Source organism: Naegleria fowleri, assembly GCF_008403515.1.
Source record: "Naegleria fowleri strain ATCC 30894 chromosome Unknown tig2, whole genome shotgun sequence".
Classification (NCBI taxonomy): domain Eukaryota; phylum Heterolobosea; class Eutetramitea; order Acrasida; family Naegleriidae; genus Naegleria; species Naegleria fowleri.
The window spans coordinates 355,045-369,949 of record NW_025407934.1 but is presented as its reverse complement, the minus strand read 5'-3'; the positions used below and the strand labels follow the sequence as shown (position 1 = coordinate 369,949).

Below are 14,905 nucleotides of genomic sequence, written 5' to 3'. Positions count from 1 at the left end.
TTGTCTGTAGCAAGAGTCACAAAAGAATGAAGGATCGTCTGAAGTATGCTTGTCTTTGTATGTAATGTACTTGGCTTGATAGATTTCGCACACGCCACATTTTCGTCTTTTTGGTTTTGCTTGAAAAGAACGTATAGGATATGCGTGAATATTCATTACATCTTCCTTCTCATTAATCAACCTCATTTCCGTAAATACAATGTAATGCATACAATTGCCATTATGACAATAAATATATGGCTCATTCAATCTAATGGATAAATCATAAAAACACACATCCTCCATTCGTCGGGACGAATAATTAATTTTGTTTGAGTTAGATCCTTCCAAGTTATCGAAAGATTTTAGCCATGTTATGATATTCTCGCTATAATCAATATTGTTCTCGTGTCGCATGTCATTATAGAATGTGTTTTCAATGAAAAAATAGCCAGAATTAGTATACAAGGATACATGACTTAGCAAGGCTGCATCGGTAGAGCAATCTATACAATCTCTAAGCTCTGTAAGTTTTTGACTTCCTAGAACAATAAATTCTTTAACTTTGGTGTTTCTAACGGGATGATAAATAGCAACATGCAATAAAGCTTCATCACTTGCAGGTCTATCGTTTTTTGTTTTGTACAACTTTCCAAAATAATTAGCCTCTTCGGTAGGTGCAATAAAATTGTCGACTCTTTTCGGTAGATATGCTGCATTTTCAATTTTAGCTTCGTCATTAAAACTATATACTATTTGTTGACGCTCACTTTCATTACTTTCTCCCATTTCTTCAATGATCGTCGATAGTTTTGGAATCCTCGAAACGTCAAGTACTTTCCTTACATCATTAGGCACTTCCATGTCGATCGTGTCTTCCATTCCTTTTGTTCGTTTCAATTCTTTCCTAATTGCATCCTCAATGATTTCCTCTGGAGTCTTAATTGCTAAATCTTTACTCAGCAATAAATCCCGGAGGGTTTGATTCCTTGGGTGAGGAAGTTTTGATTGTGGCTTTTTTTGTGCAGCATTTTCGAATATTTCATTCAGACTTTCGGCTCCCACTTCCATGAGATGACTTGTGTCATCATGATGATGATGCTGTTGATTATCCTCCATTTCCTCATCCTCCATATCATCTTCCAGATCATTATTAAAAGTATTTTCTAAATCAGAGATAGATAATAATCCTGTATCAAGTAACGATGCTGGTCGGGATTCTAATAATTCTGCTTCTTTTCTTAATAGTTGCGAGAATGATTGTTTAAATTCTAATACATTATGCAGTGGGGCCGATGGAACAATGTTGGATTTTTGGGCTGATTTTGGAGGCCTTCCTCTTTTTGATTTTGTTTTAGTTCCGATCATGGTGTGGTTAGCCTTTGCTGATGACGACGGCGAGGACGGATCGATGGTTGACGAGGAAGCGAGTTGACTCATTTTTTATCGTCAAATCTTTTCCCCAAAAAAAATGGAAGCGTTGCTGTATTGCGAATTTGATAATCTCAAGGGCTCAATGATCATGTATCAATACCCGAAAATGAGAATTTCTAATGAATTGTTTGAAACCTACTCGGAATTTGTAATTACAAAAACTAAATTGTGTGGAAAAATTGTATCGTTCAAACATGAACATTTAATATTTATCGGAGTTCCTCAATGCATCGAAGGCTCTAAATATGAAAGAAATGCTCTATTATTTAATTTAGTTTTCGTATTGGATAGCACAAAATTAAAAAGAGAATTTCCACCTGAATGTTTTAAATCTATTGCATCCAAAATGTCTTATTATTTACGAAATTTAGAGGTAGGTGATGATTCAGGAATTATTGAATGACTGAATCAATTAGCTGGAATCTGAGTATTTATTTAAATTGAGCTCCAAACAAAATCTACAAAATATTCTCGAGCAGATCTATACTGATTTAACTTCAAAGCAAGAAACATCAATAATTATTGATTCAGCTCATTCTATTCATTTGAAATTAATACCGTTACTGAAAAAGCCAGAGACGGTTCATTCACATGATGTACCAATGCCAATCAGAAATATTCAACAATTACTTGCTCAACAATCAGGTTCCTGGGATATGACTTTATCACAAATTGTGCCCTATATTAATGGCATATCATTTGTGAAACAAATTGCAATTCAAAGCAATGTACACATAGAAATTGTGAAAAAGAGTTTGCAGCATTTACTGTAGGTATTTCATTGCTATGGAATGAATACAAATGTTTTTTAATTCTCAATACAATTAGTTATTTTGGATGTATCAAAATGGTAGATATTTTCCAGTATTGCAATATGTATGCCATACGAAATCCCAAAATATTTAGCCAATTACTTTCTAACCACGAACTTCAAGAAGAGCTATTTCACTATTGCTGTTCAGGGTTAGAAAAATCATCAATTCCTTTTGAAGGATCTCAAATTTTGCACAATATTCTTCAAATTTATTGTAAATTCAAACCAGGAGTTAGACTCCAAGACATTCTCGACAAGTACCACCATATTTGCCAATATATCAATCCAAAGTAAGTAGCAAACCTACAATTACTCATAGGCCTTACAGCTTTTTTAAAGGTGTCTCATAACCTTTGGTTTGATCAAAGGATTTCTCACTCGTGTTCATGAATATCCTATTCTAATGAAAGAGGAAAGAAATTTAGTGCAAACAGAAATGGATGGAAATAATGACCAGTCAGAGCATGATCATTTGTCACACGGCCTATCTCCATCATCTTCAACCACTTTCACAGTAATTACTAGGCCAAGAAGATCCTCTCAACCCATACAGGTCGTCAATATGGATATCTTACGGCCCTATCTCAACGGAAAATTCTGCATGGACGCCATTTGTTGTGAGTTGGAAATCACACGAGCTGAGTTATTGAAATCATTGGATCAATTTGACCATGTTCAAATCATTAATCGTTGATGGTGAGATGATAAATATTGTTCTTTTCAAAATTAACCTAAAAGAGCAATTAATTGAAACTCGGAACCACCAAAAAAATGACGACATCATCGTCGCATCGAGGGAATGATCAATCTTCCAACAATAGGAGGAGTACGAGTGTTTTTTTTATAGTACTGATAATAACATCCATCATCATCATCATTTCAGTGAGAGCACAATCAACGACAAACACCATGGTTTCATCATTATCAACGGAAGGACCCAATACGACTCGCAAATTAGAATCTCTCATTGAAAAATTCTTTTCAAAATCCGATCCCAAGGCATCCAACACTGCTCATAAACATTCTAATAATTGGGTGGTACTGATTGATACAAGTAGATTTTGGTTCAATTACAGACATGTTGCAAATACTCTCTCCATTTATCATATCGTTAAAAACTTGGGTATTCCCGATTCACAAATATTATTAATGTTGGCCGATGATGTAGCATGTAATCCTAGAAATAGATTCCCAGGAGAAGTATTCAATAATAAGAATAGGCAGAAAAATTTATATGGAGAAAATGTGGAAGTCGATTATCGAGGATATGAAGTAACAGTTGAAAATTTCTTTCGAGTACTTACAGGACGACATCATGAAGCTGTTCCTACAAGTAAACGATTGATGAGTGATGAACATAGTAATGTTCTCTTATTTATGACTGGACACGGAGGTGATGAATTTTTCAAATTTCAAGATCAAGAGGAAATTAACAGTGCAGACATTGCAGATGTGATACATCAAATGTCTGAAAGAAGAAGATTTAGAGAAATGCTCATGATTGTAGATACATGTCAAGCTGGATCTTTGTTTGACAAGTTATATACGCCAAATGTGATTGCAGTTGGAAGTAGCAAACGTGGAGAAAATTCATATTCTGTATGTAATATTATTAGAATTAACGAGAACAAATGTTGACTCACAAATATTGTGGATGATATATTTATTTTCAAAATAATATTAATTATTGCAGCATCATTCTGATTTGGATATTGGAGTTGCAGTTATTGATAGATTTACTTATTCTTCTTTGGAGTTCTTTGAAAACCGTGATTTTAGACATTACTCTCCATCGTTGAGAAATTGGGTAAGTTCGAATTCCATTATTGAAATTCAATGCATTGGTTGACAATTATTGTTTCTCAAGTTCAACTCATACACTGCCGAGTCATTGCATTCCACTCCAAACATGCGTTATGATCTCTATCCAAGAAATCTGGATACAGTACCCATTACAGACTTCTTCGGTTCTGATATTAAAATTGAATTCCAAGATGAGCAATATCCAAGAGGAAATGCAACACTTCTTTCCAGTTATAAACCAGTTCACACCAATGAGGAATACAAAATTGCTTTCCCATCATCAAATGACACAGCGGTAGAAGCCCAAGAAACAGAAGTCACTTTTGAGAATAATCTGTCCATTGTAAATAAGAACATTATTGCATTGTTTATTTTTGGAGTGTTAATTTGCTTATTTTTGAAATAAGAAATTTCACAAATCACACAAATGAATTAAATTATTATGAATTTATTGTTCAAATTTCCAAAAATTAACCTCTCGAGTTATTGCTTTTCATCATTTTCTTCACTCTTTTTCTTTGCTTCTTGCTCTTCTTTTTCTTCCTGTTGTTGGAAGTCTTTGGTTCTTAGATAGGCTTCGAATTGGGCATCACTTTCGAAAGGTCGTCTTCCAAGCACATCAACCATATCTTGAGCATCAATTTTTTCTCTGTCGAGCAATAACTTGGCAATTGCGATCATTCCTTCTTTGTGTTTAAGTAAAAGCTGCTCTGTTCTGTTATAGGCGTCAACCACCATCTTTTTAACTTCTTGATCAATAGCTCTTGCAGTAGTAGCACTGTAAGGCTTTTCTGCTTGGAACCCATCGTTCGTGTCTGGGAAGGATACATTTCCAATCGTCTCACTCATTCCATACTTGGTAATCATGGAATGAGCAATTTCTGTTACCTTTTGTAGATCGTTTTGAGCGCCTGTAGACAAGTGGCCAAAAATGATTTTTTCTGCTGCTCTACCGCCAAGAGCAAGACACATAAAGTCGAATAATTGTTCCTTAGTTGTAATATATCTTTCGCTAGGCAAGTATTGTGCATAACCTAATGCTCCTGAGCCTCTAGGTACAATGGAAACCTTGAGAAGTGGATCACTATGCTCCAAAAACCATCCAGCAACAGCATGACCAGCTTCGTGATGTGCTACAATGTTTCTTTCCTCTGGAGAAAGTACTTTGTTCTTCTTTTCCAATCCACCAATGACCTTATCGATTGCTTGTTCAAAATGACGCATGGTGACATGATCAGCACCTTCTCTTGAGGCAATAAGAGCGGCTTCATTACAAACGTTGGCAATATCAGCTCCAGAAAAACCGGGAGTGAGAGTGGCAAGACGCGTGGCATATTCATCGGCAGGCTTTGCCAACACAATTCCTTTCATATGCACTTTGAAAATTTCTTCTCTTCCCTTAATATCAGCAATATTCACGTCAATCGATCTGTCGAAACGACCAGGTCTAGTGAGAGCCTTGTCCAGTATTTCGGATCTGTTTGTTGCTGCCAAAACAACAACACCAGTTGCAGGAGTAAAACCATCCATTTCGACAAGCAATTGGTTCAGAGTATTTTCTCTTTCATCATTTCTTCCCATAAATTTTCCTGTTCCTCTTTGTCGACCCACAGCATCAATTTCGTCAATGAAAATAATTGATGGAGCATTTTCCTTTGCTTCCTTGAACAATTTTCGAACTCTTGCAGGACCAACACCAACCACCATTTCAACAAATTCAGAACCTGAAATACTGTAGAAAGGAACCCCAGCTTCTCCTGCAACAGCTTTTGCCAGCAAAGTCTAACCATATTTGAAAATATTATAATGATTTAGCTCCCAAATTTTCACATAATGTTTCAGACTTACCTTACCAGTACCTGGGGGTCCAACTAATAAGGCACCCTTTGGAATACGAGCACCAATATCTCTAAACTTCTTTGGATTCTTTAAAAAGTCCACAAATTCAGTGATTTCTCTCTTTGCCTCATCAAGTCCAGCAACATCTTTGAATTTAACAGTGTGTTGAGTTGTTGCCTTAAATGATTTGGTAAACATATTGGTTGGGTCCATGGCTCCTAATCCTGCCCCTCCTCTTCCAGGCAATCGTTTGTAAGCATAATATAACAAGCTACCAATGATAAGTAAATGAATGGCGGCCTGAATCGTAGAAGCAAAGTTCTTTTGCTCCTTTCCAGAGTAGTAAATATCCACACCAGAGACAGCAACTCCATGTTGCTTAAATTCTTCAAGTAGGTCATAATATCTTCTTTCAAAACTGTCTCCTCCAAATCCAATACTATACTCTCTTCCCTCCTTTGAGTGAATGGTTGTTGAGCGTTCATGAATTGTGATTTTACGGACATTGTTATTTCGAAGGTCCTTACTAAAGTCATCAAAGGACGCAGTATACCCTGTGCCTTGTTGTAATTGTTGGTAAGCACCAGCAATCATAATAGCCGTTATCAGTAACATTCCATAAAACATGTAGTCCAAGAGACTACGTTTTTCTTGTGGCTTTTCTTCTGCTGGTTTCTTCACCTCTTCCTGTTTCTTTTCCTCCTTGACCTTAATAGTACCCAGTTTCAAGGTTGAGTGAACGGTTTCACCCTTTTTCACATCATGAGAAACAATTTTACCCTTTTCGGCTGCTCTAATATTGATTCTTTGTGGTGTCTCTTCGTCAGAATACTTGACTTCAACTTCACAGATGACCTCTCCTTCATATACTTCATCGTCGGGATACTTGAACCATTTCGTAATAAACGCGGTTTCAACATTATCTCCCAAATGAGGTACGGTAATGTCAATCTTTTGTGGTTTCTTTTCCTCTTTTTTTTCTTCTTTTGGTGATTCATCCTTCTTTCCTTTCTTTACTTCTTTCTTTTCGGAAATAGTTTCAGAAGGCTTTGCCTCTTCTTTGACTTCGGTTTTTGCAGTTTCTTCTTTTGGTTTCGATGGTTCCTCTTCCTCTTTTTGTTCCTTTCGTTTAAAGTTACCGAAGCCCTTTGGGGATGAATAATGTCTTTTGGTAACCATATCAGTGATTATCAAACTAATATTCTTCTTTGAAAATATTCTCCTTTCTGTTTTTCTCGGAATTGGATATCTAGTATCATTCTCGTTCATTGTAAACGATTGAGCTGGCAATGATGAAAAGGATATGCTCTCTTGTTGAAGAGGAGCAAAACGATGCAAAACAGACAAAATATTCTTCAAGGATGATGGTCTTAGATTGAATCCGCCATTACTCATCACTCCGGTTCTCTCCAACATTTTCTCCATGATCTGTGTCCATGAATATCCACTTAGCAAAGATGATGATGTTTGGTACTTCCTCATCAATGAATTCATCATGGATCCGATACCACCTTGATGAGCAAACATTTTTTTTGATTGAATTGGCAAATTGAATGCTTCGGCCGTTTGTATTTTTAGTCCGTCATCCGCATTCGGAGAATCTGCGTAATGGCAATTCGAGCATGTTAAACACACAGAGCAGTTGAACGACTGTATTCTGTGGATCACTCAGAGAATAACCATGTATTTATAAATGATGACAAGAATCTTCGTGTGTGCATTGTGTAATTTACGACATTAATCTTCTTTTGTTTTGAATAAGTCACTATTTTCTTCCTTATCCGCATCAGATTTTCTTAGTTTGAAAAGCTGTGCTTGCAATTCTTCTTGATCCACATGCAAGCCTGGAAGGACCTCAGTCTTGGAATAAATTGAGACGGCCTTGCTTTCGATGGATTTCAATAATTGTTGATCCTCTTCCGACAAATTCTTGTCCTTACAGAGAGTTTTTACAATGGTCACAATACGGTTCACATTATCTTTGATGGATTCCTCATCTAAAATGTATTTCAGAGAAGTATAACCATCTTGTGGAAAATATTGTTCCTTAACGCATATAATTTTTTGTTCCTTTTGTTCTTCCTTTTTAATGACCTGCTGCAAATAATCATCTTCTGCATCTTCAGACAAATCATTAATGGAAACATTAATAATGGAAACATCAGATTCGCCACTCGAGGTTGATGATGCTTCATCATCTTTGGCGTTCTTGTTGACTTGTTTTTCGAGATTTTCTTGATTTTCTTTGAGAGAGAAAAACGCATCCTCCATGATGCTGGTAAACACGTTGGCAATCACACAGATAAATATAGTGGTATAAATGTAAATATAAAATCTGGAAAAGAATGCTGTGAAGCCTTGATATCCGAATACACTGTCAAAAGTGTCTCTCATGTTGTCCTGGAAAATTAAGGAAAATAGGGTGACCATGGCCTCATTAATATCAAAGAAATATTTTGAATATTCACCAAACTAGACGGGATGGTAAATATGCGTTACAACATGCATTGAATTACATACCATTATTGTTCCGAGCTAATTTTGAAAATTTAGTTTGTACTAGCAGACGTTCATCAACGCAAGTACTTACCAATGCAAAACCAAAGTAAAGAGGAAGAGTCGTAATTATAAATCTAATAACTTGGGGTAAACCTCGTTCAAACGCCTTACTAAACATATAAAAATTGGGAGAAAATTGAAAGAATCTGATTGTGGAAGACCATGTCAGCAAGGCACCAAGTCCAACAAAAAAGGAAACTTCTATAGTTTTTCCAGGAATTGAAAGTTGGAGAATAAACGTTAAAATGTTAACACAGTGTTGAGAAATAGAAAAAAGTACCCAATATGACAAAATCTTTGGAATATCTGAGAGAGACAGGTGGTTCACACGGTAATAAACAATTCTTTGAAAAAATCTTGTTATGGAATTGCCGCTTTGGGTGTATTCGCTGTTAACAAATGGTTAGATAATAATTCACTCACTTAAATTCACAACATACTTTTTTATACCTTGTTTTTTAACTTCTAAATCTCTAATTTTCTTAAATAGCATTACTCTAGCAACAATAGCTTTGATATCCAAAACTAAAGCCACCATACTGAACAAAAATATAAGCAAGGACATCCAAATCGCAGGCTTGAAAAACTCCATGTATAATGCTATAAAAAACAAGTAAAAAATTACAAGTAAATTGAATCATAAATGCATACCTCGATCAGTAGTTCTACACACGTCATAAGTACGATGTAGTTGAGACATCAACTAAAAAAATCCAAATTAAAGCGTGAAAGACAACAGTAAATCACTTACCCTTCCTCCTTCTCCGTTTTTATAAATCTTTTTCAAAGTCCAAAATACACATTCAGCATAATTATTTACAGCGTAATTGCTTCGGTCAAGCCCAACAAGGTTGATGGTGAGAGTTAGTTCGTATAACCGATCAAAAAAGTCTCTAGTTGAATTTTGAAGATAAGACTTCAAAATCACTCCCAAAGGTTCTCGTTTTGTGAGAATATCACTCTCTTTTAGCTCAAACTTAGAAAAGCTGTACTGACATAATTACTTACCAACAATGAATGGCTCTCTCCCATAATCACCAGCGCCAAACAGTCTTGGATTATCTTTGAACAATTTAATATCAATTCGAACAGGTTTGATTAAATCTCGTTGGCGAGTATCTCTTGGGAAAACCCAAATATCGACATTTTTCTGTGGAAAAGAGTAATACTGAACAAAGTAACCCTAGTTTCCAAACATTCAAATAGAATTAATACACTTACAGTTGACACTGTTTTTGAAATGTCATCCACCACCTCTTGAGCATTATAAAAATACGAAGTATAAAAACCGTAGAGACTTTGTTCATAATTTTCGTATCCATCCTTTAGAAATTGATTTGCAAACGAAGCATCAGAAGAAATGAAAAAGTAGTTTCTGTGTTGTGAGAGAAGTACAACTTCAACTGTAATGAGCATCACCAATACAATTTGTATCATCATTTTCCAAGGAATTCTGAAGCAGTAAAGTTTCATTTTCATCAACACAAATTAATTTCAAAATTCACAAAAAAACATACTTTCCGTATTTCCAAAATTTCGTTAAAGGGCCTGTCGACAACATGTCTTCTGGTGTTGCATTTGCTCTTCTCTGTTTCAATGACTGCCTCTGTGTTCTGAACCATGTCAAAACTGTATGATTGAATACGATAGGTTTCTTTTTCTTGGATGATGATTTAGTACTTCGTGGAGTGCCTGGTTGCGATGTGTTTGGAATTGGCGAAGTTGTTGGAGTTGTTTTTGCCTTTAATTTGATACTGTTATCTTCGTTTTCATCATCATCACCAATTTGGTAATATTTAGTGGACGGAGGCTCATCATCCTCAATGGCCACCATTACGGCATTATTGCTGCTTGTATTCGATGTCTTCTTATCCTCTTGATCCTTTAAATTCTTAGCAAGTATACTGGACTCTATCGGAGTGAAGGTAACAGTCTTCTTGTTATGAGAGGACGGAGAAGAAGAGTGAGAATGATGTTTCAATGAAGAAGTCTTCAAACTACCAGCAACAGGCAATGAGGATGATGCATTGGAATTGATCGGAATAGGAGGAGTTTTTGGTTGTTGAGGAGGAGGATGCTGGTGTGTGGTGGTGGCGAGCAACAATGTGGGTGAGTCTAGTTGTTGTTGATCTTCTTCCACTTCACTTCTTCTTGTGGGGCTCGGAGGAGACCGAGACATGTGGTTCGATTTTTTAAAAAAGGAAAACTGGAGAGATTATCGTAATGAGTGAAGTTTTCACCTCCAAAAACAAACACATGAGAAAGGACCACCTTATGGAGGTGTCCCTCCATCTTTTTCTTATTAGTTCAATCTCATAATATGATGATGGCAATGTGAAAGAAAATTTGTTGCATGTGGACTTGAACCTCGGAATCATCATTCAATCATAACTAATTGATGTTCAACCATCGATGATGATGAATCTATCTTATAGAGAGATTAGAATTAAAACAACAACAAAATGCTTCAACAATCCCTGGCCAGAGGTGGAATGAATACGACCAAAGTCATTGGCTTGTGGTTCCGTAATGATCTTCGCATTCATGATCATGAAGCCTTCTCTAAAGCAGTCCAACAAGCGAGAACGGAACAAAAGAAAATACTCTGTCTCTATGTGTTTGATCGGTCCATCACGACTCAACCCTCTCCGTATAGCCTTTCTCAATTGGAGGAGTCGTGTGGACCTCGGAGATGTAAATTCTTGGTTGAAAGTGTACAGAATTTGTTCTCCAAGTTGAATGGAAGGATGATGCTTAGTGTTTTACCTTTTCAAACCTTAAAGGAGGAAGAACCCTCTGCATCCAGACGAACTGAACGTCCTTATTCCATTGAGAAAGTTCGAGAATTTGCAGCAGAGCTCATTCAGAAATTTAATATTTCGGACTTGTATATGAATCGAGAGTTTTGCATGTTCGAGAAGGAAATGGAGAAGGAAATTGAGAAGGTGTGCAAGAAGAAGAACGTCAAAGTGAATTGGACTTGGAGTAATTGTCTTGTTCATGGAGATGATCTTCCCTATGACAACTTTCCAGAGGACATTCCAAAGGTAGGTGAAACTCTTTTGAAAAAAGGAATGCAAATCATGGTATTTCTCGTTTCTGAAATGTTGTTAGACATTTTCTGCATTTAGAAAAAAGATTGAGCAAAAACTTGCAAACCATAAGGATACTATTCGAAAAGTCTTTGAAATGGAGGACGATTTTAGAGATTTTCTGCTCACTTCAGAAGAAATTCAAAAACACGCTCAAACTCTCAGTATGATTGATTTGAACGATTTTCAAGATATTGAAGCGTTTATGAAAAAACACTTGTTTCCTCACATGTCACATGACCAATTTCTGTCAGAGATTAAGCAAGATCAAAGGGGTATCATTAAATTTATTGGAGGAGAGGACACAGCGTTGGAGCGATGCCATTCATACATTAACAAGAATCTGAAAAACTATTCCACAACACGAAACAACAATCTTGGAGATTACAGCACAAAACTCTCTCCATGGTTGGCTTTAGGGTGTATCAGCGCAAGATACATCTATCACGAGATCAAAAAGAAAACAAGCAAGACTGAAGAAAAAAGTTCCTCTGCTTCAGTTTTAATTAATGAGCTATTGTGGAGAGATTACTTTAAAATGTTGGCATGGAAGATGGGAAGATCTTTCTTTTTCAAAAAGGCGTTGCAACCATCAAAGAATCTAGAATACGAATGGAAAATTCCAAGTGACGGCTACAAGAATGCGCAATTTCAAGCGTGGTGTCAGGGAAAAACTGGCTATCCTTTTGTTGATGCCTGTATGAAAGAATTATTACATACAGGATTTATGAGCAACCGAGGAAGAATGGTAGTGGCAAGCTTTTTAGTCAAAGACATGAACATTGATTGGAGATTGGGAGCAGAATATTTTGAACGAAATCTATTAGACTTTGATGCATCTTCAAATGTTGGTAATTGGTGTTGGGTTGCAGGTGTTGGATGTGATTTTAGACCTCGATACTTCAACCCTATCAAGCAAGGAATGGACCACGATAAAGAAGGAAAATACGTCAAACAATGGATACCCGAGTTGGAAAAAGTTCCTCACAACGCCATTCATTTACCTTACCTTCTTCTTGGCGAAAACGAAAAGAAAATCCTTAAAGTGCCAAAGCACTACTCAAATAAGGAAAATCTTGTTTGTTCTGTAGCTCTACCTTCAGCTCTAAAAAGAAAGTTTGAGAAAGGAGAAAGCTCAACGACCAAGAAAAGAAAGTAGAAACAGAAGGACGAATTGCAATGACAATAGCTGAATGAACAGTTTACATGTTATTATAATTTATACGTGGATGTAGTTATTGTGGAAGGTAAAGATGTTGTTAGGGAACTGTAAGGGCTGGAGAGTTTTGTTGTGGAGGTTGTAGTTTTTGCGTCTAATCTAGATCGAAGAGTCGAAATCTCGAAGCTCATCTGCCTGATCCTGGATATTGATTCTTCAGATTGTTTTTTGACATGCTCAATGTCGTATTCTTGTTTGATTTTGATAAATCTCTGCTCTTTGACGACCTCATCAATTCTCGAATTGACATCTCGAATATCGATTTCGAAATGTTTCATTCGTTCATTAAGCTCTCCAAATCCACCATACAAGTCTCTAATTTCTTGTCTTAATAGTTTCATTTCCTCCACCAAATTTCCAGCTGCTTTTGTGTTTGAAAATTGTTCATTTTGCCTTTGACATTGCTTTGAACTCTCCTCCAAAATGTCCATTTTGACCCACATACTCTTCAATTCCTCAATGGTTTGCTCTTCAACATTGTAGATATATTTCCTCAGTTGTTGAAGTTCATGATTCGCCAAGGATCGAATTCGCTCCATATCTTCGCGCAGATTTGAGGAATCATTATTGTGATTGGTAGATTGACTAATATGCTCAAGCGTTGTTCGAATTTCTTGTTGTTGTTTCCGCAGCGTATTGTTTTCGCTTTGCAACTGTACAATTAGATCCATTAAATGCTGATTATTTGGAGAAGAGTCTTCTTTTGTTGCAGACAACGTTGTGTTTGGGCTAATAATTTTTGACAGCGACAAATGGAACTTCTTTTGTTTGTCAAGCTCGTCTTCTTCAAGCTCACCCATGGAGCTTGATGATTCTGCAGTCTCGATCTCTTGAAACATGTCAGCATGCAAAAACTTCTTATCCAAAAAGTTAGATGGTATTGAATGCAGACCATAGTCATCGGTTCGACCATTTTTCCGAATATCCCTTTCCAACTCTTCCTCAGTCTCTTGGTAATTAATTTTGGAATCGAGACGATCTAGTTCCTTTTGAATACTGTCCTTTAGATCGTCCTTATCAACGATTGGTGGTTTAGGAGAAGCTGGAGGTACTGATTTAACAGGAGATACCGGAGGTTCCATAGAAGAATACTCTTTTTTCTCAATGACTACTCTTGGGGAGTGTTGCTCACTCTCTCTTGGGTCAAAATCAAAGATTAAAGGATAATTTTTGATCATGCAACTTAGGGAAGTGATAATGAAATTTAAATTCAGAAATGATTCTGCACTTTCCTTGTTTTTGGCGAAACAAATACTTGGGTTTAAACACACTGCAAGATTATTAGAGTCCATGCTATAAACTCCTCGAGTTGCAATAAAATGTAGTAAATCCATGAGATATCTTAAGGTCTCGTAATTTATCGTAGGAAGACCCTCCACCATTGTTTTTAATTTTGCCACTCTCGTTTTTTCGTCCATGTCATTCTCTGATGTGGAGAGTCGATGTTCATGAAAATAAACATCAAATCATATGAAACTTACGTCCTATCACCACTAATCTGTCATATCCATTATATGTGACAAGAGGTTCCGGTAAATACCTTTTGGAAAACGAGAGGTTAAATTACAAGTCTTCAAATTCTAAACATACCTAAAATATGATTTTAAAATGGAACTGGCATCATTGACAGTCAGATCATGTTTAAACATTGTTTTATAATCGACAGGTTCTAGTCCATCATGCAGATTAACATGCAACATTCGACAATGTACTACTTACTGAGTCCATATTCATTTATTTTCGTTCGGTAATTGGAAACAGTGGCTACGCTTCCCACTTCCCTGAAAACTCCCTGTCTTGGTTGAGCATTTCGAATGAAATCCACCAAATAAATGACCAACGATGGAATCATTATGGAAGGATCTTGATATATTTTTCTCTCGAATTCAATTCGTTCCCGAAGATCTTTACCGAACACTTCTCCCCGAGCATCGTCCACCATGTCTTCATTCCTCTTTGATTTTCCTCTTACGACTATCGGAATGAAGTGATTGAGCCTATCACTTCCAACTACATTCTCCTCAATTCAAACGCACTTACTTTTCGACCACATTTTTTTAAATTGAAATTGAAAAATATAACGTTTGTTGAAAGCTGTAAATTATATTATAAATTTTATGCGCCATAAAGGAGACTTGAAGGGTTCATGATGATGATGATGAAGAT

At 36.3% G+C, this 14,905-nt stretch overlaps 7 protein-coding genes across 7 annotated transcripts in view; 3 read left to right on the top strand and 4 right to left on the bottom strand.

The window, feature by feature from the left end:
• FDP41_000440 (uncharacterized protein) overlaps positions 1–1,419 on the bottom strand; it is a gene marked incomplete at both ends in the record, with an annotated part of 2,571 nt that extends 1,152 nt beyond the window's left edge. The window contains one exon of the mRNA XM_044707810.1: positions 1–1,419. This exon is cut by the window's left edge and continues 1,152 nt beyond it. Within this exon, the coding sequence (XP_044569254.1) occupies positions 1–1,419 (1,419 nt within the window).
• Positions 1,420–1,450: 31 nt separating this feature from the next.
• On the top strand, positions 1,451–2,921 carry FDP41_000439 (uncharacterized protein; the record flags this gene model as incomplete). Its single annotated transcript, XM_044707798.1, has 4 exons — positions 1,451–1,786; positions 1,830–2,182; positions 2,242–2,517; positions 2,567–2,921. 4 exons carry the CDS (start codon positions 1,451–1,453, stop codon positions 2,919–2,921), a joined length of 1,320 nt encoding a protein of 439 aa, XP_044569253.1.
• Positions 2,922–3,136: 215 nt separating this feature from the next.
• Positions 3,137–4,436, top strand: FDP41_000438 (uncharacterized protein; the record flags this gene model as incomplete). The annotated part of the gene is made up of 3 exons (XM_044707787.1): positions 3,137–3,826; positions 3,921–4,034; positions 4,095–4,436. The coding sequence occupies 3 exons, from the start codon at positions 3,137–3,139 to the stop codon at positions 4,434–4,436; spliced, it is 1,146 nt and encodes a 381-aa protein (XP_044569252.1).
• Positions 4,437–4,513: 77 nt separating this feature from the next.
• FDP41_000437 (uncharacterized protein) lies at positions 4,514–7,396 on the bottom strand (the record flags this gene model as incomplete). The annotated part of the gene is made up of 2 exons (XM_044707776.1): positions 4,514–5,812; positions 5,879–7,396. The coding sequence occupies 2 exons, from the start codon at positions 7,394–7,396 to the stop codon at positions 4,514–4,516; spliced, it is 2,817 nt and encodes a 938-aa protein (XP_044569251.1).
• A 210-nt stretch (positions 7,397–7,606) lies between these two features.
• Positions 7,607–10,607, bottom strand: FDP41_000436 (uncharacterized protein; the record flags this gene model as incomplete). The annotated part of the gene is made up of 9 exons (XM_044707765.1): positions 7,607–8,341; positions 8,390–8,404; positions 8,460–8,817; positions 8,869–9,028; positions 9,080–9,131; positions 9,180–9,391; positions 9,437–9,596; positions 9,650–9,881; positions 9,946–10,607. 9 exons carry the CDS (start codon positions 10,605–10,607, stop codon positions 7,607–7,609), a joined length of 2,586 nt encoding a protein of 861 aa, XP_044569250.1.
• Positions 10,608–10,890: 283 nt separating this feature from the next.
• FDP41_000435 (uncharacterized protein) lies at positions 10,891–12,679 on the top strand (the record flags this gene model as incomplete). Its single annotated transcript, XM_044707754.1, has 2 exons — positions 10,891–11,475; positions 11,543–12,679. The coding sequence occupies 2 exons, from the start codon at positions 10,891–10,893 to the stop codon at positions 12,677–12,679; spliced, it is 1,722 nt and encodes a 573-aa protein (XP_044569249.1).
• A 53-nt stretch (positions 12,680–12,732) lies between these two features.
• Positions 12,733–14,792, bottom strand: FDP41_000434 (uncharacterized protein; the record flags this gene model as incomplete). Its single annotated transcript, XM_044707743.1, has 5 exons — positions 12,733–14,165; positions 14,221–14,237; positions 14,330–14,408; positions 14,459–14,713; positions 14,780–14,792. The coding sequence occupies 5 exons, from the start codon at positions 14,790–14,792 to the stop codon at positions 12,733–12,735; spliced, it is 1,797 nt and encodes a 598-aa protein (XP_044569248.1).
• Positions 14,793–14,905: the final 113 nt, after the last annotated feature.